This window comes from Pyrus communis, chromosome 8 (assembly GCF_041283825.1).
Source record: "Pyrus communis isolate YQ-2024b chromosome 8, ASM4128382v1, whole genome shotgun sequence".
In the NCBI taxonomy this organism is placed as follows: Eukaryota; Viridiplantae; Streptophyta; class Magnoliopsida; order Rosales; family Rosaceae; genus Pyrus; species Pyrus communis.
Genome location: NC_142572.1, coordinates 16,551,114 through 16,573,675, shown reverse-complemented (window position 1 = coordinate 16,573,675; position 22,562 = coordinate 16,551,114). Strand labels below are relative to the sequence as shown.

Sequence of the window (22,562 nt, the reverse complement as noted above, 5' to 3'; positions counted from 1 at the left end):
CATTTAACAAAAAAAAAGAAAAAAGGGTCCAACCAACCTAAGCTTTCTACACACAAGAATCGCCACAATTTAGAGGGAAAAAATCTGGAGGAAAAATTTACAAAACTAAACAAACTAAACATCCGGTTCGATTTAGTTTAATTTCTTTTCAAATTTCGCTTTCGGAAGAAGACCAAACTAAATTGGTTTGACAAATTAAATCAGATTACAATAAAGCACAATATAAATGCCTTGAATTCATGAAAAATCTAGTTCCACATGGCCCTTGCAAAAGTCCTGCTCTCCTTATGTTCTCATTTTGAGAATTTGTGATGATCAAATGCATATCATCCATAAAATTATATTAGTTAGATCCAAAAGCTTAAAATATTTGACAACTTAATAAACCAAAACAAGAAAATAAGTTTTCTAACGGTTCATAGACTTTAAGTTGGTTTTGCTTTACTAAGTTGTCAAATATTTTAAATCTTTGGATCTAAACTAATATAATCTTGTGGCTGATATGTATTTAGTCCTCACAGTTCTACAAAATGAGGACCTTGGGAGAGCATAACTGATTCTTGCAAACTATATCTAAAAAGTTATAAGAAAGCATGCACAATTGCAAAGCAATGAGCAAACTTCAAGCACTTCGTTGAAAGTCAAGCTCCTCAGAAATTACAAGATTACAGGGCTCATAAAATCGCTAATCCCGTGTTACACATAGATCATGTGAGAACAAAAACTCACGAATCATATTGAGACATTGAGCACAATGCCTACGAGTCTAACCACATCAATTAATTAATCGTCATTATGCCTAAACGCTAAGTAAATTAAGTAGATCCAACAAATCAAACATCTCCATTCTTTTCACAGGTAAATTTGAAATATTGAATATGCCAACACGAAAAACTAAAATGAAAGAACTCTCCTAAAGAGAAAACAAAAACTAGCAAATCCCTAGTGAATTCCTGAAAAGGATTAAACAGAATCAAACTAAAATGACAAAACAATGTCGCCGCTCCGTATCTACCTACATACCAAAGAGAGCTATAACACCATACCGGAAAATATTCATTAGTGCCATGCCAGCTAAATCCGAACTTGACACAAATAGATTTGGTTACTAGTTATTCTTTCCCTATAGGATTTTATCTATTGGAGGACAATTTAATGCTCTATTCATTCTCTATTATAAATAAAGGCACTGTATAAGGGGAATAACAACACACAGAAATCTATACAATTTCTCCATTCTCTCTCTCTTGCCTCACCCCTCTTCAACCTTTCAGTTAAATAGGCAACAATAGTTACATTCATTCTTTTCAGTTTCTTCCGCTCCTTCTCACTACGCTTCTTCATCCCTTGTTTCCCCATATGTGTTATACGTTCCATATTTCTTCCAATTTTGACTGCTTTTCAGCCTTTTTTCCGGAACACCAAACAATTGTTTCTTCTCCATGCGAAGAAAGCAGGAATACATTTTTTTCTCCTTCCCGAGTTCTTAAAAACGAATGAGGGCTTTAAAAAGGCCAACAAACTTTTAAACCTGCCAGTGGAATTTGTAGTAACTCCCTATCTATCCAAGTATATCTATAATTCTATACAAACCCTATATCACATTCAGTTGGACGCACACCTCTACTCACTAGCTATAGTAGCTCCTCTCTTTTCACACATAATCTCTCTCTCAGCTTTCTAAAGCCCTAATGGCGACCATGGCCAAAGCCAAGCTTCTGTGTGCATGTGTGTTTCTTCTTGCATTGGCTCTCTCTTCTGGAATCATTTCAACTGAAGCAAAATTGATGAATACCGCAGACCTGTCTAAATCGAATTCCGAGTTTATAGACCCAAAAACCCGTCTAATTCCAAACCCAGCTACACAGTTGTTGCAGTGAAAGAAGCAAGCGCCTTCCGACCCACAACACCAGGCCACAGTCCTGGTGTTGGTCATGGTAGCCCTCCTGTTGGATGTTAAACATGCGAATGTCATGTTATTACATGGTGTATCAATGAATAAAGTTTAATTTTCCTTTTCCATTATACTTTTCTGCAGGGTTAATTTCGCGCGTGTAGTTTTGATTGAATTATTGTCTTTGCTTTGCCAAGGATGTTAGCCTTTTGAGTTGATCATTTTGCATGGTTTTGCCTCTCAGTCAGCTTCCATGTACGATGATCTCTCCGGGCGATATGATGATTTTTCGATCAAGTTATATAACCCGCTCCTCCACTAAGAAAACATCAACAATTAATGGTTCATTGCCAATATTATTTAATAAATCCTTTCGCTCATCAGACTTTGCCAATATTCTTTAATAAATCCTTAAGAAAAACAAATACTACAATTATTTGTTTATTTTTTCGATTGTGAAATAATTATGAGTTATTATATGGTTTTGCTCATAAGAAACTTATATTCCCAATGTAAACAACAATCAAAAGAGAAATTTTTAGTTGTGACGGGCACACAAGTGGTACACCATGTGTTTTTATGTAAGTGGTGGGAAATTTTATTTTTTAACATACATATCCCACCATTTATATAACGACACGTGATGTATCATCCTGTGTGATTGTCGCACTGAAAAATCTCTCCAAGCAAAGACATGCAATTTCGAGTAAAGTGCAAAATCTAAAATTAATGAGACGGATGCATCTATAGCTAAACCGCTCATCCCTTAACACCCAAAACCAACAAGGCCCAACAAACCTAAGCCTAGTCTGCACAAAAACGGCTACATTTACGGCTCGTTTGAAAATATTTTTAAAATGTCTGAATGTGTTTTTAGACGAAATATTTTTGGATTCCAAAAACCCTTGAATGCTTTCACGCCTTGCAGCTCTATATCCATTTCAAACGTTAGAGCCAAAACTTTATGTTGGTTGCGTATTTGGGCCAAAAGATGACGATTATCATGACGACTAAAACGTTTCATGTAAACAATTCTACACCAAAAATAAAACTAATAACAATGTAAGAGAGTGAACAGACTAAAGTAAAATGACATCCAAAGTCCCTAGTGACAAAGAATTTTTCTTAATTTTTCTCTCTATACCACTATAGTTTTTCACTTTCAATAAATGGGTTTTTCTTCTTCGGGCTTCCGATGCCCCCTTCCTAAGGGACATTCAATAAATAGGTTGACTGTGCGTTTTATAAAACAATTAAGTTGAGAGATACAAACAAATAAGTTGATGATAAAGTCACTGAGTATTTTTGTCTAGTGATATTTCTCTTCATTGTAAGTGAGAAGTCTTAGATTCGAATCTCGTAAATAGCAAGTTCGTAACCAATTTATTCACCCAACCCTTAGTGTAAATATATTGTTGTATCAAGAAAAAAAAATTTGATGACAAATAATTAAGAAACTATTAGTTATGAGCTCATTTAGAAGTGCTTTTAAAATGACTAAAACCGCTTTCGGTGAAAATATTTTTGAAACCAATCCTTAGTAAAAATCTAAATAAATCCTGGAAAAACACTTTAAATGCTTCTTGTAAGAAGCACATATTTGGTGCTTCTTCCAAAAAGTACTTCAAGTGTTTTTGAAACCCAAAATCAATTTCACCAAAAGCACTTTTAGTTATTTTAAAAGTACTTTCAAACGAGCCTTACATCTTTACTAATACTAAATAAATACAAAAGAGGTAAATTACATTTTATGACCTCAACTTTGGGTCACATAACAAAATATTCTTCATATTTTAAACATTACAATGTCATGCATTAACATCAAACTCGTTGCAACATCATAACTTCGTTAAAAAATTTGTCAAATTCTCTATTAACTGTTGACGTAGTAGGCACGGTGCCCACTTCGTCCCCTTTATTAATTGACACGTGGACTGTAATAAAATTTTGAAAATAAAAACTAAAAAAAAAAATGAAAAAGGTGGGCCCATAACCTCATCTTCCTTCTCTAGTGCTTGCTGAGAAACCTCCACCCTGGCACTCATCTCGTTAAAGAAATCTAAGGTAACTAAATTTAGGGCTTCGATTGAGAATTTTAGGATCGCATAACAAATGGATGGGGCAACACTTACCTTAAAGAAATCTGAGGTAAACAAATACGGCTTCACAACAAAGTTCTTATGAGGACCTGTAGAAGAGAAATTCCGAACGGTTAGAGCTCAGCCCACTCTTTTCAAGAAGCGCCACCAAAACTCGGCATTTATGGGGCTGAGAAATTGGGGAATTTGGAGAATTTGAACCCCATGTACGAAGGGATTTTGGGGAGAAAAGAAGGGAGAACGAAGGGGGACAAATGGGTTCTGGGGAGAAAGGAGGGAGAGAGTTTTTTTTTTTTTTTAATTTTTTAATTTTTTAATTTTTTTTTAATTTTTTAATTTTTTTTGTAAATTAATATTAATTGTTAATTAATTTTTATTCCTATTGGCGAATCAATGGGCTCCGCTTCTGGCATGTCATCATAAGTTGAGGTATGACTTTGAAATGCTTAAAACATGAGGTATGAGATTATGGTTCGACCTATAATTGAGGTAATTTTGTGTAATTTACCCAAAAAAAAAAAGATAATTACATAATGGAAAAGATTAATGTTTTTATACCACATTTTCATACCACCTTAGGTGGCATCTGATGTGAACAGCCACATCATTTGAAAAATTTGTAAAACCTAAGGAAATGAAAGAGAAAAACTCCTTGTATATCACAATCATCATTTAATTAACTAGTTTTTCTTAATTATTAGTTTATTAAATAATGAACTAAATTTAAAAATCTGATTAATTCAAATGATGTGACTATCCACATCAAATGACACCTAAGATAGTATGAAAATGAACTACAAAAACATGGTATGAATAGCACTACTCAATGGAAAATGATTATGAGAGTTGAGAGTGTATGATTTGTCACTAAACCAGACGTTGAAAAATTGTTGGGGGACCTGCTTCTCACTCTCGCCGAAACTTAAAACTTATATTTCTTTGTCGCCCGTCCTACTTTTGGTTGAGGTCGGTGGTAATCCTTTTTTTTTTTTCTTTTCAATCTCATACTTCCTTCTCTCTTTTATCTTAATAAACTCTCTTTTTTTTTTTTTGTCGAAGTCTTAATAACCTCTGTCATTCTTCTTTGATATGATTTGGCTCTTGATATTTGGCCTTTGTTTTGAGCTTGTGTCTCAGTTTATCTCTGAGCTTTTGTCTTAGCATATGTCTGAATTTATCTCACATATGTGCTTTTTACCCTTTTCCTATTTAGATGTTCTTGTCGCGAGTTTTCAACTATCAACCTTTGCTTCTCAACCCATCAGGTGCCTATTCCAAGGATCTTCCTCGCCGACACACTTTGCTTTGTCTTAATTAATTTGGGTCTGTATATTGTATTTGTATGTCTCTGTCAAAGCCCAACGAGAAAATAAGAGTCTGCTGTGAGAATCAGAGAGTTCAGAAGCTAGCATTGAGCGCGAGAGACAATTTCAAGTTTCAGAATTGGCGCTAGACAATTTGCATAGAAGAAAATGATGCCTTATTATTTTTTTAAATATTAACACAAACGATGCCGCTTAATCAATAGGTTAGCAAAGTGTTATTGGAAGAAATTTAAAACTAGATGGGGAAATATGGTATTTTATGGTAGTGTGTTTGAATTACATTTAGGTTTTTCTTCATTAGTTATAATGTTATTTTAACTCATCCACCTACTACCACACTCTAGTAATACCCTCTCTTTTTTTCACATGTAGGTTTTTATTTTTTTATTTTATAGAAGAAAACTTCATTAAAAGGAGAAATCACGAATACAATTATTTTCAGTGCAATCAAACAAATAAGCATTCCGAACAAAATTCGAAATATAAAACTCTCAAATATGACTACAAAGACAGTAAGGCCATGATGTGCAAAGGTGTCAATAACAAAATTTATCTCATGAAAGATATGGTTTCACTTGATGCTAGAAAGCTTTGTAGTCAACCAGCTAATGTCTTCGATGATGGAAAGAAGGTTCCAGGGAACACTACACCAACCTTGGACCGCTTGGATATATAGTTAGCCAGGAATCGCCCTGCACCATAATCTTAGCAAATCCTTTTCTTATTGCATACTTCAGACCTTCCTTCAAAGCCATCGCCTCAGCCAAGCTTATTTCTTTGATTTAGAGCTTTTTTACATGTTAGTAAAAGCTTTTAGTTTCAAATTTTGAAAATGACAACTTCGCAACGAATTTACTTCCCCATCCACTTTGTGTAGGGTGCATTTTTGCTTACTCACACTAATTCTAGGGTATGCTCACCACATTTTCCAATGCTTGCCGTGTGTAATTCATGTAATTTTTAAAAATTTTCTACTTTAATTAATAGGAGAGAGAATCTTATTTTTTTTTCTCATTTACTTCCATATCTATCATTTCTTTTTAAATATTTTATTAAAACTTAAAACTCTTCTTTTAGAATACAAACAGACTCAACTAATTCCAATTTTAAAAACATAAACATGAACTGAAAACCCTAATGTCTATTACGCCTTCATGGTCATTATTTTCTGTAAACTTGTGAATGGATGATGATTTGGATCTTCATTATTGTGTGATCATGTAAGGAGTTTTCATTATAAATAGGATCGTAATTAGTTGGAGAATATGGTAATCAAAATTTGTGTAATCAAATTTTTATGGTAATTAAAATATGCAAGCTTGATCTTCCATCTGCATATGATTCTGACTTTATATGAATATACAAATCATATCAAATCAGTTCGTCAATATACAACAAAAACTAATTTTAGTGACAAAACTAATAGGACAAATGATGCCATTCAAAGTACAGTTGTTTGAGATGAAACTCATCAAAATAAAATTGTACAAAAAGCTAGTCCAAAAAATTCTTTGAGATGAAAATCATCAAAATAAAATTGTACGAAGTTAATATAGGATGAATATTCTCCACTTCAAAGGATGTCGTTCCAAAAAAATTTTGTCTAAATTCTATTACAACTTGATCTAAAATGTTGATGGATTTGTAAAATTTACTTGAGTCGTTCCCAGAGGTATTGGTTGAATATTTTCCTGCAAATTAATAAAAAGAAAAAAAAATTACTTATGAAACTAGAGAACGAAAATATAGTACACTACATATAGTACATTTAGTGAAGATACAAACCTGAGGACTTATAAATGAGTAATTGGACATCATGGGACTTATAGCATGAAATCCAAGTTGGTGATTTTGAATCCCTTGAACTGGCAGATTTTGAATCCCTTGAACACAAGCAATAATTGGAAATCCATACAGAAAATGTGTGACTTGACTTACGGGTGCCATATTAAATTGGTTTTGACTTAGCATTCCAATATGTCCCTAGATACCAATTCCAATTGATCCATCAGAAATAGATTAAAAGAATGCTAATGAACAAAAATATAAATAAATAAAACATAATGACAAAATATTGCAAAACTTTGAACCTGAGTTTGCGCATATCTTGTTGATGGTATGTTCATCTCATATGCATTTGAATTGGATTCTTTAGAAGCTATTAAACAATTAAAATAATAATTAGATTGACAAATGCAAATTGTGAATCAAATAGTATATAAAAACAAGCCAAATATGTGCTAACTTTTCTCTTGGATGGACCTTTCTTTTTAGGTTGATTAGATTTCAAAGCACTCTTCATTCTACCTCTGCCCCGGCCTTTGGACTTCTGAATTTTTGGATCTTGGATCTTAAGATTTTTCTCAGCTTCAGTCTCATGCTTAACAGAATTTACATCACTTGTTCCATCATCTTGTTTTCCAAAATTGGCATGCTTTTCCAAATTTTTTTTTCCAACTTTAACAACTCAGATTTCAAAAAACTACATTTTTGGCTATTTTTTGCACCCTTTGCTATGATTCTTTGTGCTATATTAGATAACTCGCTATACTGAACCAAGAAAGATAAGTCTAAATTACTCACAGCCGGTTTGCCATAAGAATCAAATCCAATACCACATTTAGCATCCTTACTCCATCTTTTCAAATAATATTTGGATGGTATACTTGACAAGTCTAAATCATAGTATAACTTTAGAGCATGTGCACAAAGAATCCCCTCAAACTCAAACTTTTTCAACTGCACAATACTGTTTGATTTGCAAGGTCATACTTAAGTGTTCTATTAATTCCTCGTTTTCCTAAGTTCATTACTGTGTATGTACGTGTTAGCCCATCATCACTTTCTAATTTCAGTGGTCTCAAATTTAAAACTTTCTTATCCTCCTCTTGGAAACAATAAAAAATCTTACTTGTCTACTGCTTTGTTGCTTCAGTCTCCATAGTCCAATCAGAATACAAACTACGCCATTTATGTTTAGTTGCATTTTCTGCTTGCCTTTCATTTTCTTTTCGATCTGCTATTGTTTTATCATATTGGACAATGAATTCTTGCAGAAGGAGGTTTCGATCAAAATACTTTTTCAAAAACTTGTTCATGCTTTCAATTCTTTCTGTTGTTGTCATACCTAAGAAAAAAAATGGAAATTGATCATATTATAGCAAAAAAAGAAACTTGTGCCCTTATTATAAAGTATATACAAAATAATACGTAAAAATAATATAATAGGAATTGGTCAAGAGTAATACCAGCACAAAAGTGGTCTCGACCATAAACTTGTGCCCATTTCTCACATAATATTTCCTCTCAATTCATAATCATCAAGTAACTTATTCCAACTTGATTCAAATTCTTCAACAGTCTCCGAATCATATATGCATATTTTGAAATCCTGTGCAAATGATTTAAACTCACTGAAAACATGATTCAAAGTTCCTTGCAACATTCTGATATATCTACCACAAACAAAGACGATGGTGGCAATTAGGAAATACTTCACTAATCGCAGCAGCGATTGATTAGGCTTCATCTATAAATATGATTCCTGGTGCTTTTCCATCCATGGCTTGTAAAAGGGTCTTGAACAGCCACTCACATGTATTTATTCTCTCTCCATCTAGCAAACCACATCCAAAAAGTATGGTTTGACCATGATTATTGATACCAACTACTGGGGCACACACCATATTGTGTCAATTCATTTTGAATGTCGTCTCAAAACACACAACATCACCAAATACAGTATAATCGCGCCTTGAATTTCCATCACAGAAAAAACAACCACTTATTTCATTCTCCTCGTTTGTTCAAAGAGAATAGAAAAATGACTTGTCTTCAGTTTGCTTGTTCTTAAAATATTCAAGCAAACATTCTGAGTCACCCTTTTTTAGAACCCCGATGCGCTTTCTCATTGTCAAATTGTTACAATTAGACTAAATAAAATTTAGTTTTTGAGACCTTCCTGCTTTAGTGGTAAATTATGAGACATCAATAAATTGGAACTTGATGCCGGAACAAGAATATGATTATGTTCAGCAACAAAATTTGTCATAACAAACTTCATTTCTAAATTAAGTTTGATTTTGTCTTGCAACCACATCTTGTTTCTTCTCTTTTCTTCTTTGGAGTTGTCTTTTTTTTTAGTTTTTAGTTTTTTATTTTTTAATTGAATAAAAACCTTCACAAGAACAACAAAATTGTTTTTTCTTTAGTACACCTAACCTGTCTTTATTCTCTCTGTTCTTTCTCACGCTAAATCCAACAATTCTACCATATGCATTGTAGTAATTATATGCATCATCCTCATTACCAAAAGTCATCCCCAACGAAATATCACCAACTTTGCTTGTAAATTCTCCTTTTTCTTCATTTTGATCCAAGACTTCAAAGCTTTTGGAATCTGAATCTAAATGTATACAATCAATTGATTCTTAATTTGGCATCACTGGAAGATGAGGATGAAACTCATCATCTTGGTGTTTCATCTGTATAAGCATCAAATTACTTAATATTGAATTAAATTGACACCCTATAATAATCCTAAAGACCAAATAGATGGGAGTTGCGTACCTTTTTCTAGTTGGAGAAAAATAACAGATGAAAAATCTAGAGAAAAATAGCATATGAAAAACCAAGAAGATGTGTGCGCAGAGTCTATTTGTATTAAAAAAAGAGAGTTTTAAGTTTTAATTTTTAATAACATATTTAAAAAGAAAGGATAGATATGGAGGTAAATGAGTAAAAGTAAGATTCTCTCCTATTAATTAAAGCAGAAAAAATTTAAAAAAAAAAATTAAGCTTAATTAGAGTTAGTGTGGATTATGCATGGAAAGCATTGAAATTAGGGGTGAAATTTTTTGCCAAATTACCATATCAACCGAATTACCAACCATACCATCCAAAAAATTTGTACCATTGGTAATGGTACGGTAATAGTATTCAAAACCATTACCAGTGGTATACCGTACCGTACCACTACTTTTAATATTATATCATTTATTTATTCATTTATATATATACTTAGGTATTATTATAATTATATATGCACTTTTTATTTTTTTTCTTAGTCATTTATCCAATCATCTCACCCTCTAACCTTTACTTTCCCAATAAAAAAAACCCAAGCCTTCTTGTGCTACGACTCTTCATCTTTTCACTGATCTAGCCATCAACTTCATCTATGTTGCTCCCGTTTCGGCAACTCTCTCTTTCTTCGCAGTCCATCTCATCTTCTCCTTCATCAAATTGGGATGCCTTTCTCATTGGTTTCGTCTATCAAGTTAATATTTGTACAATTTTAAAGAATGTAGAGATGGAATTTAGGAATCTTTTAACTATTTTTTTTAGGGATGTTGGGTTTTTCAACAATTCTTCTATCTGTTTACTTCTTGTTTCTTAAATGAATCTTTATAAAATTTTCATAATTAAATAAAAAAGTTTTAGAAACCTAAAGAAAGTGACCAAAACACATTTGGACCTTGAATTGGGTTAAAAAAAAAATCAAAAAATTTTGGCGAAAAAGAATGGCCCAAAACAAAGTGGTAATTACCATTCCATACCATGCCAACCGAACTATTTGGCATGTCCAAATTCGGTATACCAAAAGTTTGGCATGGTAATGGTAATAGATTTTATCATAGCAAAAGTTTGGTATGGTAATTGGTACATGGGTTTTGGTACGGTAATCGTACCAATACCATCCGTAATTGGAATGGGTGATAAGCATACCCTATAGTTAGTCTGGGTGAGCAAAAATGCACCCTGTGTAAATATAAAATCTTCTTTTATTTGCATGTAAAATACATTTTTTAAAGATTGAAAAAAAAAAACAATAATGCTATTCTTACCATATTTTTGTTCCATAATTGTGTACCACCTTATGTGGCACCTAAATTAATTAGCATTTAATTTCAAAATGTTAATCAATAATTAATAAAAAATTGTTAATTAAATGATGATTGTAGTATATGAGGAGTCTTCTACTGCCACCTAAGATTATTTATATGTTTTAATTAATAAAAAGATTGAAATTAAATGACGTAGCTTGTCCAGCTTATTTGTCACCTAAGATGGTAAAAAAAAATTGTGGTATATAAATGTGGTAAAAATAGCATTACTCTTAAAAAAAAAAACCCCCACAATTGCTAAAATATTAAAATTTTCATTAAGAAAAAATTAGCATAAGATTAGCTATCTCATTTTTAAATTCTGACTTCGCCCCTGATAAAAGTTATTACAAGTAATTATAAAAAAAGAGTGCATGAATTTATAGTGAATGATTAATAACTATTGAATCTAACATTTAATTCCCAGTTGTTGATTGCAGCTACCATTTTCTCTCTCTCTCTCTCTCTCTCTCTCTCTCAATCTAACTTGATTTGAACTAAAATTTTCCACCACTTACATAAAAACACGTACTATACTATTTGTGTTATGTCACAACTGAAAATTAGGCCTGTTTTAGGTAACCCTTCTATTCCATCACTCTAACCTTTCCAGAAAAAGAATCTAACTTCAGTTTGGCAAACAAAGATCTTCCTCTGGGTTTTCCCCTGACCTCCGTACTTACCCATATCCGGTAAAAAAAACAGGATTTCCTTTCACCTCAGTAAATCTTCACTGAAATTCAAGAACAGAGAGTGACGTCACGCGGTAAATTTCGACGTTTAAGGTTGCGGTGAAAACAGAATCCAAAAACAGTAAAAACTAAAAAGCATATCCAAAGCCCCAAAAAATATTATTAAAAAAAAAAAAAAAAAAAAAAAACGAGGGCAAGGGGCAGCTGGCGGCGGATCAACAAAACGACCTGTGCTAGTGCTTATCGGTTGGGTGTGTGAGATCCAACGGTGAGCAACAGACCTCACCGTTTGATCTGACGGTGGAGAAACCAACCGCGTTTTACGAAGCCAACCCATGAATCCGTCATCCGCACAAATACATCCTCCCCTTGCCCCCGCAGCCCAAGCCCCTCCCCCCTCCCTTCTACTTTCTATCTCTAAAACCTCCAGATTCGGAAAGACTCTCTCTCTTTCTCTCTCTAGAACTCCCAGTCTCTCTTTCTCTCTAGACTCTCTCTCTTTCTCTCTTCCTTAAGTTCGGATTAAACTGCGTCCTTTAGCGGAAGGAGAGAGAACAAAGAGTGTGTTTTTGTGGTGTGAGGATGCAATCGAACGGCTCTGATTCGTCGGTGCAACAGCAGGAGCAGCAGCAACAGAGTAATAACCATAACCAACGGCCGCAACAGGCGCAAGCACAGACGCCGCCGCCGCAGCAGTGGATGGCGATGCAGTACCCGACGGCGGCGATGGTAATGCAGCACCAGATGATGCCGCCGCAGCACTACGCGACTCCTCCGCCTCCGCCGCAGCACTACATGGCGTACCACCAGTACCAGCAGCAGCAGCACGTACAACACCTCCAGCAGCAGCAGTTGGGATCTGGCAGCGGCGAGAATAAGACCATCTGGGTCGGTGATTTGCACCATTGGATGGACGAGAGTTACCTTCACACCTGCTTCGCTTCCACCGGCGAGGTCTATGAATCTCCTCTCACTGCTTTTTCTCTCTCCTCTTTATATATTCACGTACACATATTTGTATGGATTTTTTTTACTGGTCGCATGATTATTCATATTGAAGATGAAAATTTTATTTTGATTTATTGTAAAAAAATTGACATTTGGGTTGGAAGTTGGATGCTTTGAGGTTTCTGCTTAATTGGGTTGCAAGCATTTTGTTGATTTTTTGCATGGTTTAATTGCTCATTTAATTTTCGTATAATTCTGTATTAATTTTTATGGGTCAGAATATTTATCTGAACTCATTCGGTATACATGATAAAAATGCTGTAACTTTTGTGACTCATATAGCCAGTTTCTCCAATGCACAAATTAGGGCAAACATAAGCAATATAGTTCGGCGTACCAAACAAGGCCTGAAAGTGTTAAAAGCTAAATCTAATTAGTTATGAACTAAAGAGGGGATGATTCCCCTTCGGTGGCTAATTTTGTTTGGGAATATGCAAGAAGAACACTACTTTTCTGCGCTTTTTTCTCATTTGGTATTTTGGGGCAATTCTAAAATTGTACTGGAAGTCGTTGCACTAGTTCATAAAAAGTAAAACTGTTGGTGATTGGAGCATCTTTTGAGTACATATTGGAGCCAATTACTAAAAAGGAAACCCTAAAAGTACAAAAATGATGAATATATTTTGACTACATACATATATGTTGTTCTGTTTTCTAATCGAATATACAAAATAATACGGCCTTCATAAGGAATTCTCTGGCCGACGTACGGTAGATATAAAAATTATGGTATTTGTTTGGCCTGGTAGGAAAGATTGTGTACATTTGTTTCTTACTTTCTTTCTTCCGTGAAGCCGTGGAGTTTTCAGAGAACAAATTGTCTTATATTTCCAGTGAAACTGATTTCTTGAAGAAATTGTTGCCTATTGTTTCTGTCTATGTAATTGATCATTACTGCCCTTTTAGATAACATGTATTTCTTATGTCGTGCAGATTGCCTCCATCAAGCTTATTCGCAATAAGCAGACTCTTTTATCCGAGGGCTACGGCTTTGTGGAATTCTTTTCACATGCAACAGCTGAGAATGTTCTACAGAACTACGCTGGCATTCTAATGCCCAACACAGAACAGCCCTTCCGTCTGAACTGGGCTGCATTTAGCACGGGTGATAAGCGTTCAGATAATGCTCCTGATCTTTCCATTTTTGTAGGAGACTTAGCTGCAGATGTTACAGATAGTTTATTGCACGAAACTTTCTCTAGTAAATATCCATCTGTTAAAGCTGCAAAAGTCGTCTTTGATGCCAATACTGGCCGTTCAAAGGGTTACGGTTTTGTGAGGTTTGGGGACGAGAATGAAAGGTCACAGGCTATGACTGAAATGAATGGTATCTTTTGTTCCAGCAGGCCTATGCGCATTGGTGCTGCAACTCCTCGGAAATCATCTGGGTATCAACAACAATACTCTTCACAAGGTATTTAGTTCTACTTTTAGATAAGGAGGGGTTTAGTTCTTCTCTTTGGTAAGTAAGGTATTTGCGTCTACTTCTTCTCTCTCTGAAGTTGTGTTTTGGTCCTCCAAATCTTTCATGCATTAGTAAGGATTTATATGAATGTCATGTTGCAGTTTTACCTCCATCATGGCATATTTGAATTTATTGCTAGAAATATTCACTGCTTCTTTAAGGTGTTTAAAGTTCATTTTGGCAAGTAGCTAAACTGATGAAATCTTTCTGGAATAGTTGTAATCATCAATCGTCTTCCATTTGTTGGACTACTTTTGAAAAGCTATTTGTAATTTTCTAGTCCTTTGTGATCTATACTCCGGCAAATTAGATACCGTTTCCAAACGATGGTTTCAGATTATGAAAGAGGCTAATCTCTGCATGACCATGGCTTTAATGTTAGTTCTCTTTTATACGCTTATATTTTGTGCTTTCTGCAGGGGGTTATGTTTCAAATGGTACACCAACCCAGGGATTCCAATCTGATGGAGATTCTACAAACACGACAGTGAGTCTTCTAGCTTTCATGGTTTTTTAACCAATTGAGACTGCGCTTCTCTCTAGTCTCTACAACCTTTGCTGATGAATGTGTCATTTGTAGATATTTGTCGGGGGGCTTGATCCTAATGTTACTGATGAAGATCTCAGGCAGCCCTTCTCTCAGTATGGCGAGATAGTTTCTGTTAAAATACCAGTTGGAAAAGGATGTGGATTTGTACAATTTGCTAACAGGTAAACTGTTTGTCATGATGTTGGTCTGCAACACTGGTGGTGGTATAGTTTTTACTTGACAACGAGTTGGGACGTGATCCTTTTGACCTCTTGTGACAGAAATAATGCTGAGGAGGCATTGCCGAAACTCAATGGCACAGTAATTGGCAAGCAAACAGTCCGACTTTCATGGGGACGCAATCCAGCAAATAAGCAGGTATTATTTCTCTCTTTTCAAAACCCCCTCCCCAAGTCCACAACAAAATTGTGTGACGAAATACAATTGTAATGCCTCTATCATGCCATTAGTTTTTTTTTCTCACGAATCTTTTGTTTTCCTTGGTTTTGATTTTCAGCAGTTCAGATCGGATTTTGGAAACCAATGGGGAGGTGCCGCCTACTACGGAGGACCTGTTTATGAAGGTTACGGCTATGCTCTACCACCACACCATGACCCTAGCATGTATGCTGCAGCTTCGGCTGCATATGGAGCTTATCCGGTGTATGGCACCCACCAACAACAAGTAAGCTGAGACAGCAGCTCCTGTGCACGGTAGCAACCTACCAACAGCGAGGGAACCGAGTAAGCTGCATAAGTAGTTTAGAAATCAGACTCAATGGATCTGTAATTTGCTTGGTTCTCTAGAATTCTTATAAATCCCTCTAATTCTGGAGTGGAACTGAATTTTGATAACTTGAGGTAGTTATGCAAGGATTTCATTGATCATTTCTTTAGATTTACGTAATTTTTAGGGAAATATTATTCAATCAGTACAGGGCCTCCGTGAATTGAAAATGTGCGAGATAATCTTTAGCATGCTAGTGCAAAGTTGCACTTGTGTTATGTTCTACACCGGGCAGCAGTCGCGATTTTAGGGTGAAGGCCTGAACAAGTACTGCAGAAGGCCTTGCCACAAATGGAAGGCAAATTTGAGAAAGCATTTTTTAGCATGCTTGTCTAAGGTTGCATGTTTTGTTGCCACACTGCAAGTTCTTTTCTTGGATTTACTTGCATTTTGTCTAACAATTCGTTCCAAAAGTATTTTTAGTAATTTTAAACACACTTATAAATGAGCATTTACTCCTCAATTAAACTTGTTGCAGTATTCCACTACCCTACCATGATAGGATAGTTGAAAATAAAGGGTTAATTTATGGTAAATGTAGAATTCTCTACAATCCCACAATTCTCAATATACTACTTCAATTCTTTATTCTTGTCAATAAGGAAGTATTACAAGATTACAAGGGAGCAATACTAGGAAATAAATCAAAACAATCCTTTGTCAACAAGACAAGGAAACCTAGACCAAATCATATCAAACCTAATTAAATCATATTAAATCACTAATTAAATCATATCCCTAAAATACGTTCCTTTTGCCACTTAGTACTACGGTCTAGTGGTATTCCTCTTCACTGGTAAGTGAGAGGTTTTAGGTTCGATTCTCGCCAAAAGTGAATTTGAACCACATTATTGTTAGCTTATTGTGAAGCTAAGCCTATCCCCTCTCCTTATTGTAGATAATATCGATTCTTTCAAAAAAAATGAAAATAAATAAATAATCCTTTTTATTTTCCAACGACAATAGCTTGTGGGCTATGGAAAAACTGAGAAATGGTAACTTGGATCCCAAAGACTTCAATTAAGTCACCTCCTAAGGGAGGAAAACAACACAATCTCTCTAAATTTTACCGCAATCATCTCAAGCACCTACTAACTTGAGCCTCACACTATCTTTTCCACAAACACTCCCCTCGTTCTCTCTTTGGTGGCAAGCGAAGATTGGAGGACCCAATTTTTTTTGCTCCAACATGAGTTTTATGAGTTGGATTATCTATCACTGAACTACATGCAGTAAACATGACAAACCAATACATATTTTATAAAGGGAAATTGGCACTCCAAAAATCTCATTCTACACTCTTCATAAGTGTATTTTTCTTTCTAAATATAGAAAGTTTGAAATATAGAATGAGAAATTTAGAACGCCAATAACAATTCCCTTTTATAAATAACCAAAAGTGTTTCTATAGAGTTTAACATAAAAATTTTAGAATGCGCTTTGTTTTTGTTAAACGTTTCAGTATGCATATTACCTTTTGGAGAAACATTTTCAATTAGAATAATAATTGTCAACAGCCATCATCATCATCATCATTGTGCAGGACCTAGTTTTATATTTTACTGCTCACATTGGCGTACGATCACGCCATAAACAGACTCAATCCTAAGTACCATGAGGCTTAGTGAAAAAGCAAACAATAACAAATTGAGGTGGCAGGTGTTGGAATCTTGGGGCGCACAACACCCTTCAGTTGGGTTGGGCATTCGGGAGACATGGGGAACCAAAATTTAGCACAAATTGAAAAATGAATTATGCAGATCTCTACTTAATCCTTGCAGTAAAATGTGACTAAATGTTGCTTTGATCACCTCAAAGAGCTGTTGAACTTGGGTTTGTCAATATATTTGTGATGATACTCACAATTTGTCATGATGGTTTTTCGCGTGAGGATTTTAAGTATTGTCTTGCATCTAAAATTGGGAAATTTTGCTTAATTAATTTTAGAGTTTTAAGTTTAATTTTTTAATAGAATCAGAACATGTTCGTTCACTTGTGAAATTTGACTATTAAACGCCAGAAGATGTGTGAGAATGTAAATTATTTTCTCTACTATCACAAAGTTTAAACACCTTACCACATAAAACATTTCCTTTGCGTTTGTATGCCCTAAAAGTAGAGGTTAAAAAGAAATCATATCCTTCGGGCAGCTCATAGCTAGACAAGCACATGGCAGGAAGCTGATTGGTCGATGCCCACAGGAATTCCACAGCCATGTGACACATCCCACCAAGAACTGCGATCCTCCCTAGCGGCAAGAAAAATTTCTTTGCAGTCCGAACATAGATAATATATCACATGTTATTATATACGTAATGAAAAATTTTATTTTTTTTTAAATTGTTAATTTTTTAACGTAAGTATCTTATCATTTATATAATAACATGTGTATATTATCTTGTGTTATAGACACATTGCGAATTCTCCCGGCAGCCCTTTGGTTAATAAGAGGCATTTTTTAAGTGTGATAACAGAACACAAAATGTCATAATACAATTCAATAAATTTCTTTTTAGTTTCTAACGAATTAATATTTAATATGTTTTCTCAGACAATATTATCTAAACTTTAGAATGACTAACTCATGGAATGTATTATTCCAATTGTTGTACCGGATTGTGTACCTGAAAAATCTCTCGGACTTATCGGAAGATTAAGAATAATTAAACAAAATTAATGACGTAAGATCTTCTGTTTAATTAATTACGTTAGATCTTGTATTACTTAATATGGTAATGGGCTGTCGAGGTGCAATCCTCTCTCTCCAACACGTTTCCAATGGCACACCTTTCTCTTTACTCTCTCTCTCCTCCTATTTCCTACCCACCTTCTTGTCATCCACTTCACCGGCGAATCTTCGTCGTTGCTTCCAGGATCCACGCAGCCTCCGCAACTTCCACCTCCATTTCACACGCGCAGCCGAAGGTCGTCGTCACGAGAGAGCGCGGCAAGAACGGCAAGCTCATCGCCTCCCTGGTGCGCAATTCTCTCCTCCTCTCTCTCTCTCTCTCTCTACCTCTGTATCTGACATTTTTTCCTGTGATTTTGCTGAAAGACTGGGAAATTTAGCTGTTTGTACTGCGTTGGATTTCTGGGTTCTACATTTCGTAATTGTACTCTGTTGCCGCCCTCTTTCTTGCATTTTCGGATTTGATCTCCTGAAATGTGAATTACTCTGCATTTACTGTTTGAGTGGTTGCTGTCAAAATTGTGAAAGAATTTGGAATTGTTTTCGGGCTGCGGTTTAGCTTTGGATTACCAGTTAGGTGTTCGATGAAATGCGAACGTGATTGGCTCTTTGCGTCATTTTGTTCTTCAGCATTTGTAAATCATCAATTTTTATATTTTTTCCATTTCCACCGTTTTTCGAAGGTTTAATTCTTTGATATTCTCCAACGCATTCACATTTGAAAATTTTGAGTGCAGGCCAAGCAGGGAATCAGCTGTTTGGAGCTTCCGCTCATTGAGCATACACGGGGGCCAGATCTGGATAGGCTTTCTACAGTATTAAGTGGTAAATTCTTCAACTTTCTTCTCCAATTTGTCGATGTCGTTGAGTAATTTCACAGATAATGCAACTAAGTTGACTGCCTCGCATTCTAGTTAGCCCCATTTTGCCCTTTGGGCCTCAAACTTCAGCTCCATGTTTCCAAATTTCTTTTTATAAAGTTTATGTTGTTTCCTGTGTGTATGAAAAAAATTTGTGGACGGATTCTCTTAATTTGATTACATGCTCACCTAGCGTAGTCTAAACAAATGTACAACTATTTTCTAACCAACTTTCTTCATTTAATGGTCCTTTTTGGCTGCAGATACTACATTTGATTGGATTGTCATAACGTCCCCTGAAGCGAGTTCAGTCTTCTTAGAGGCCTGGAAGTAAGAGAGAAAACTAGATAAATAAAACCCTGGCACATTTTGCATTTAAAACTTGTTCATACAAATTGGTAATTTAATTTTGTCTAAATTTTAGACTCTGTCTTGTTATTTACTGTCAGGGCTGCTGGAACTCCAAATGTTACGGTAGGGGTCGTGGGGGCTGGTACAGCAAGCATATTTGAGGAAGTAGTACAGTCATCGAAGCGATCCCTCAACATTGCTTTTGTGCCATCCAAAGGTGCGTATGAATTGGTGTAGGCAACGATGTAGTTTTGTACAAAGTATATTATTGCCTGTTATGCTTGCTACAATTAATGTGAAGGTCCCAGAAAGATGAACTTCATCTTAAAAACATTGCGAAAGCACTGGAGAATACTGATAAAATTAAAAACTCTCCAAACATAGATGCATTGAAGAATGAGAGGCATTGAATAATGAATGTCTGAACAAAAGTTTTTAAATGTGAAGCAAAAGTTTTCTAGATTCCTCAGCTTGATTTTATTATCCTTTTCTTTTGTTTAATTTATGACTCAATATTGTGGGTATGCTCTCCATTCCACTATTGATTTTGATTATTGGTCTTTTTTGTTTAATAATCGCCGCACAGCAACTGGCAAGGTCTTGGCTTCAGAGCTTCCTAAGAATGGGAATGAAAAATGCACCGTTTTATATCCTGCTTCTGCAAAGGCCAGCAATGAGATTGGTATGTGGAATGCTTCAATTTCGATGCCTGCTTCTTTTGGATAGAGTTTTTATTGCTTTCGCCATTTTAGGATTGTGCATGTTCATGATTGCGATCTTTTATGATTGAGCATGTTCATGATTGTGATCTTTTATGAGTCATTTTTTCCTTTTCCATAAATGGATAGTTATATTCGTTCCTTTACATTTTTGGTTGTGCAACAATACATATACAATTTTGGCATTCGTAGAGTATATCACGTGATGAAGCCAAGACTTTGGTCAATGTTGTGCTGATAGCGGCTTATAAGATTATGTGCACTGTCACTTGTCTTTGATTCACCCTTTTCATCTTGTTATATTTGTTTCAGAGGAAGGCCTGTCCAATCGTGGGTTTGAGGTCACAAGGCTAAATACATACACAACGGTATGCTTACTCAACTTTGGCATGCAAGTGTGGTCTCCTTATATTGGTTCCATGGAAATTTTCTATGAATTTTTTTTTAAGTGATCTATAATTTTTACTTTTTATTTAATGGTTCCATGAAAAATTTCTTATAGATTAATGACAAGATATTTACACTTCTCTTTTCTATACTTCTTGTCATCAATTGATCATCCTTTCTATGTGTTTCTATTGGATACGATAAAACATAATTTCTCTTTCCAGGTCTTTGGTTTTGCAAATTATAGTTGTCCACCATAAAATTTAGTACATCATTCAGGATCAAGAGGCATCCCTGCTCCTCTTCTCAATCATTGCCTTGCTCTAGTATAATGTGGACATTTGGAGTTTGATATGTTTGTTTGAACCTTTTTGTTATAGTTGCAGGATGGCAGTTGAATGTGATATTAGCACTAATTGAATAGGATTACTGGTTATAGCTAATGACTTATTTCAGTCGTAACTTAACAATGTTTCTTGGGATCTTGGGATACTTACTTTTAGGACCCTGTTCATCATGTCGACCAAACAGTTTTAAAGCAGGCACTCTCCGCCCCTGTCATAGCAGTTGCTTCTCCATCAGCTATTCGGTAAGTAACCAGTTGAGCTACTTAGAGGTATTTCACTAGAGACTATAGTACCAATCATTAATTTTGTTTTTCACTATCTGTTTTCTCCAACAGTGCCTGGGTCGGTCTTATTCCAGAGTCAGAGCAATGGAGCAATTCAGTTGCCTGTATTGGTGAGACAACTGCTAAGGCTGCTAAGAAATTAGGCCTCACAAATGTTTACTACCCAGCAAACCCAGGTCTTGAAGGGTAATATTGACTTTTCGTTACTGTATATTATATCTGGTATGATGAGATGGTGAATTCAAATATGGTCTATAGTTTTCATTGTTCGGATTTTCCCCTGATGATTGTTGTAGTAGGCTACTATGAGATGCCTTCTTATATCCTTTTTTTTTTGTTTTTCTTTCTTAACCTTTTTGTTTTGGACAACAGGTGGGTGGGTAGCATACTTGAAGCGTTGCAAGCAAATGCGCGTCTGTAAATTTGTAGGCAGTCTATTTTTTTAAGGTAGAGTTTTCCTCCTGCGCTACGGTTTAGTAACTTGCATCCTCTCTTTTCCTGTGGTTGTATAGATTAAATAAGCCGCGTGTCTTCAATTCTCTCCCAGGCCCAGGCTGGCTGACCAGGAGACCGCCGGAGCAGAAATTGAGGCAGCAAGAACTCACAAATGGAAAGTTGAATTTCCTAGTTTCTGCATAAAGTAGCCGTAAAACGAGGATGTAATATTTGCAAAGAGCAGGAATGAAAGATGTCAAGATATTCAACACCCCGAGGCGATCATATTCATTAGGCACAGCTTCTTTCTGGCCCGTGAAATAGGCGATTGGATCATATGTGGAAAGAAAGCTTACTCTTGTCTATGTAAACTTCGTTTACTCAATTACGCTGTGCAAGATCAGTTTTGCTGCTTGTTTGACTGCAGTTCATGTGTAGTAGCGAGGACACGATTGTAATTCTTTGTACATTTTATTCTTATAATCAAAGCTCATGTTGATTGTTCGTGTTTTTCACTAATGAATTCTGCTGTTTTATGGACATCGGGTAGATGAACTTGTAAGTGCTGAAATTTGTGTCGCGCCTAAGAAAGTTTTTGTGCTGAAATTTACTCCTTGAGGTTGTCCTGCCAAGGCTGTAATTTTATTAGCTTTCTTCAATCCATGCTGACTTCCAGTTTAAACTGGAGAACAAGAAGACTCATCTAAGCGAACTCACGATTTGGAACGAGGAGGATTCGCAGATCTTCGAGAATTAATCGAGTTTTTGAGGTTGTTAATTTGGTGATTAGCATTGCATGATATGAT

At 35.3% G+C, this 22,562-nt stretch overlaps 2 protein-coding genes across 6 annotated transcripts; both read left to right on the top strand.

Moving 5' to 3' along the window:
- The first annotated feature begins 12,120 nt into the window (after positions 1-12,120).
- On the top strand, positions 12,121-15,785 carry LOC137718444 (polyadenylate-binding protein RBP47). 2 transcript variants are annotated; one of them, XM_068457996.2, is made up of 6 exons: positions 12,121-12,849; positions 13,837-14,317; positions 14,788-14,855; positions 14,949-15,079; positions 15,179-15,275; positions 15,415-15,785. In XM_068457996.2, the coding sequence occupies exons 1-6, from the start codon at positions 12,478-12,480 to the stop codon at positions 15,589-15,591; spliced, it is 1,326 nt and encodes a 441-aa protein (XP_068314097.2). In that variant the 5' UTR covers positions 12,121-12,477; the 3' UTR covers positions 15,592-15,785. The 2 variants fall into 2 exon arrangements, with proteins under 2 accessions (XP_068314097.2, XP_068314099.2); XM_068457998.2 differs by having other exon boundaries at positions 12,166-12,849; positions 15,418-15,785.
- Positions 15,786-18,418: 2,633 nt separating this feature from the next.
- Positions 18,419-22,260, top strand: LOC137718352 (uroporphyrinogen-III synthase, chloroplastic). Of its 4 annotated transcripts, none has more exons than XM_068457883.2 (10): positions 18,419-19,008; positions 19,111-19,198; positions 19,497-19,563; positions 19,683-19,801; positions 20,171-20,266; positions 20,616-20,671; positions 21,194-21,279; positions 21,373-21,507; positions 21,694-21,768; positions 21,869-22,260. In XM_068457883.2, exons 1-9 carry the CDS (start codon positions 18,958-18,960, stop codon positions 21,740-21,742), a joined length of 747 nt encoding a protein of 248 aa, XP_068313984.2. In that variant the 5' UTR covers positions 18,419-18,957; the 3' UTR covers positions 21,743-21,768; positions 21,869-22,260. The 4 variants fall into 4 exon arrangements, with proteins under 4 accessions (XP_068313984.2, XP_088554241.1, XP_068313983.2 ...); XM_088698115.1 differs by having other exon boundaries at positions 18,426-18,660; positions 21,694-21,746; positions 21,834-22,260; XM_068457882.2 differs by having other exon boundaries at positions 18,426-18,660; positions 21,694-21,730; positions 21,834-21,976.
- Positions 22,261-22,562: the final 302 nt, after the last annotated feature.

What these genes read in the sequence shown, in the direction of transcription:
- LOC137718352 (XM_088698115.1), top strand. Translation starts at nt 18,463, where the DNA reads ATGGCACACCTTTCTCTTTACTCTCTCTCTCCTCCTATTTCCTACCCA. An exon ending in TGCTTTTGTGCCATCCAAAG is followed by an intron (nt 19,802 to 20,170) that starts GTGCGTATGAAT and finishes ATCGCCGCACAG; the next exon opens with CAACTGGCAAGGTCTTGGCT. An exon ending in GGCTAAATACATACACAACG is followed by an intron (nt 20,672 to 21,193) that starts GTATGCTTACTC and finishes ACTTACTTTTAG; the next exon opens with GACCCTGTTCATCATGTCGA.
- LOC137718444 (XM_068457996.2), top strand. Translation starts at nt 12,478, where the DNA reads ATGCAATCGAACGGCTCTGATTCGTCGGTGCAACAGCAGGAGCAGCAG. An exon ending in ACAACAATACTCTTCACAAG is followed by an intron (nt 14,318 to 14,787) that starts GTATTTAGTTCT and finishes TGCTTTCTGCAG; the next exon opens with GGGGTTATGTTTCAAATGGT. An exon ending in GAGATTCTACAAACACGACA is followed by an intron (nt 14,856 to 14,948) that starts GTGAGTCTTCTA and finishes TGTCATTTGTAG; the next exon opens with ATATTTGTCGGGGGGCTTGA.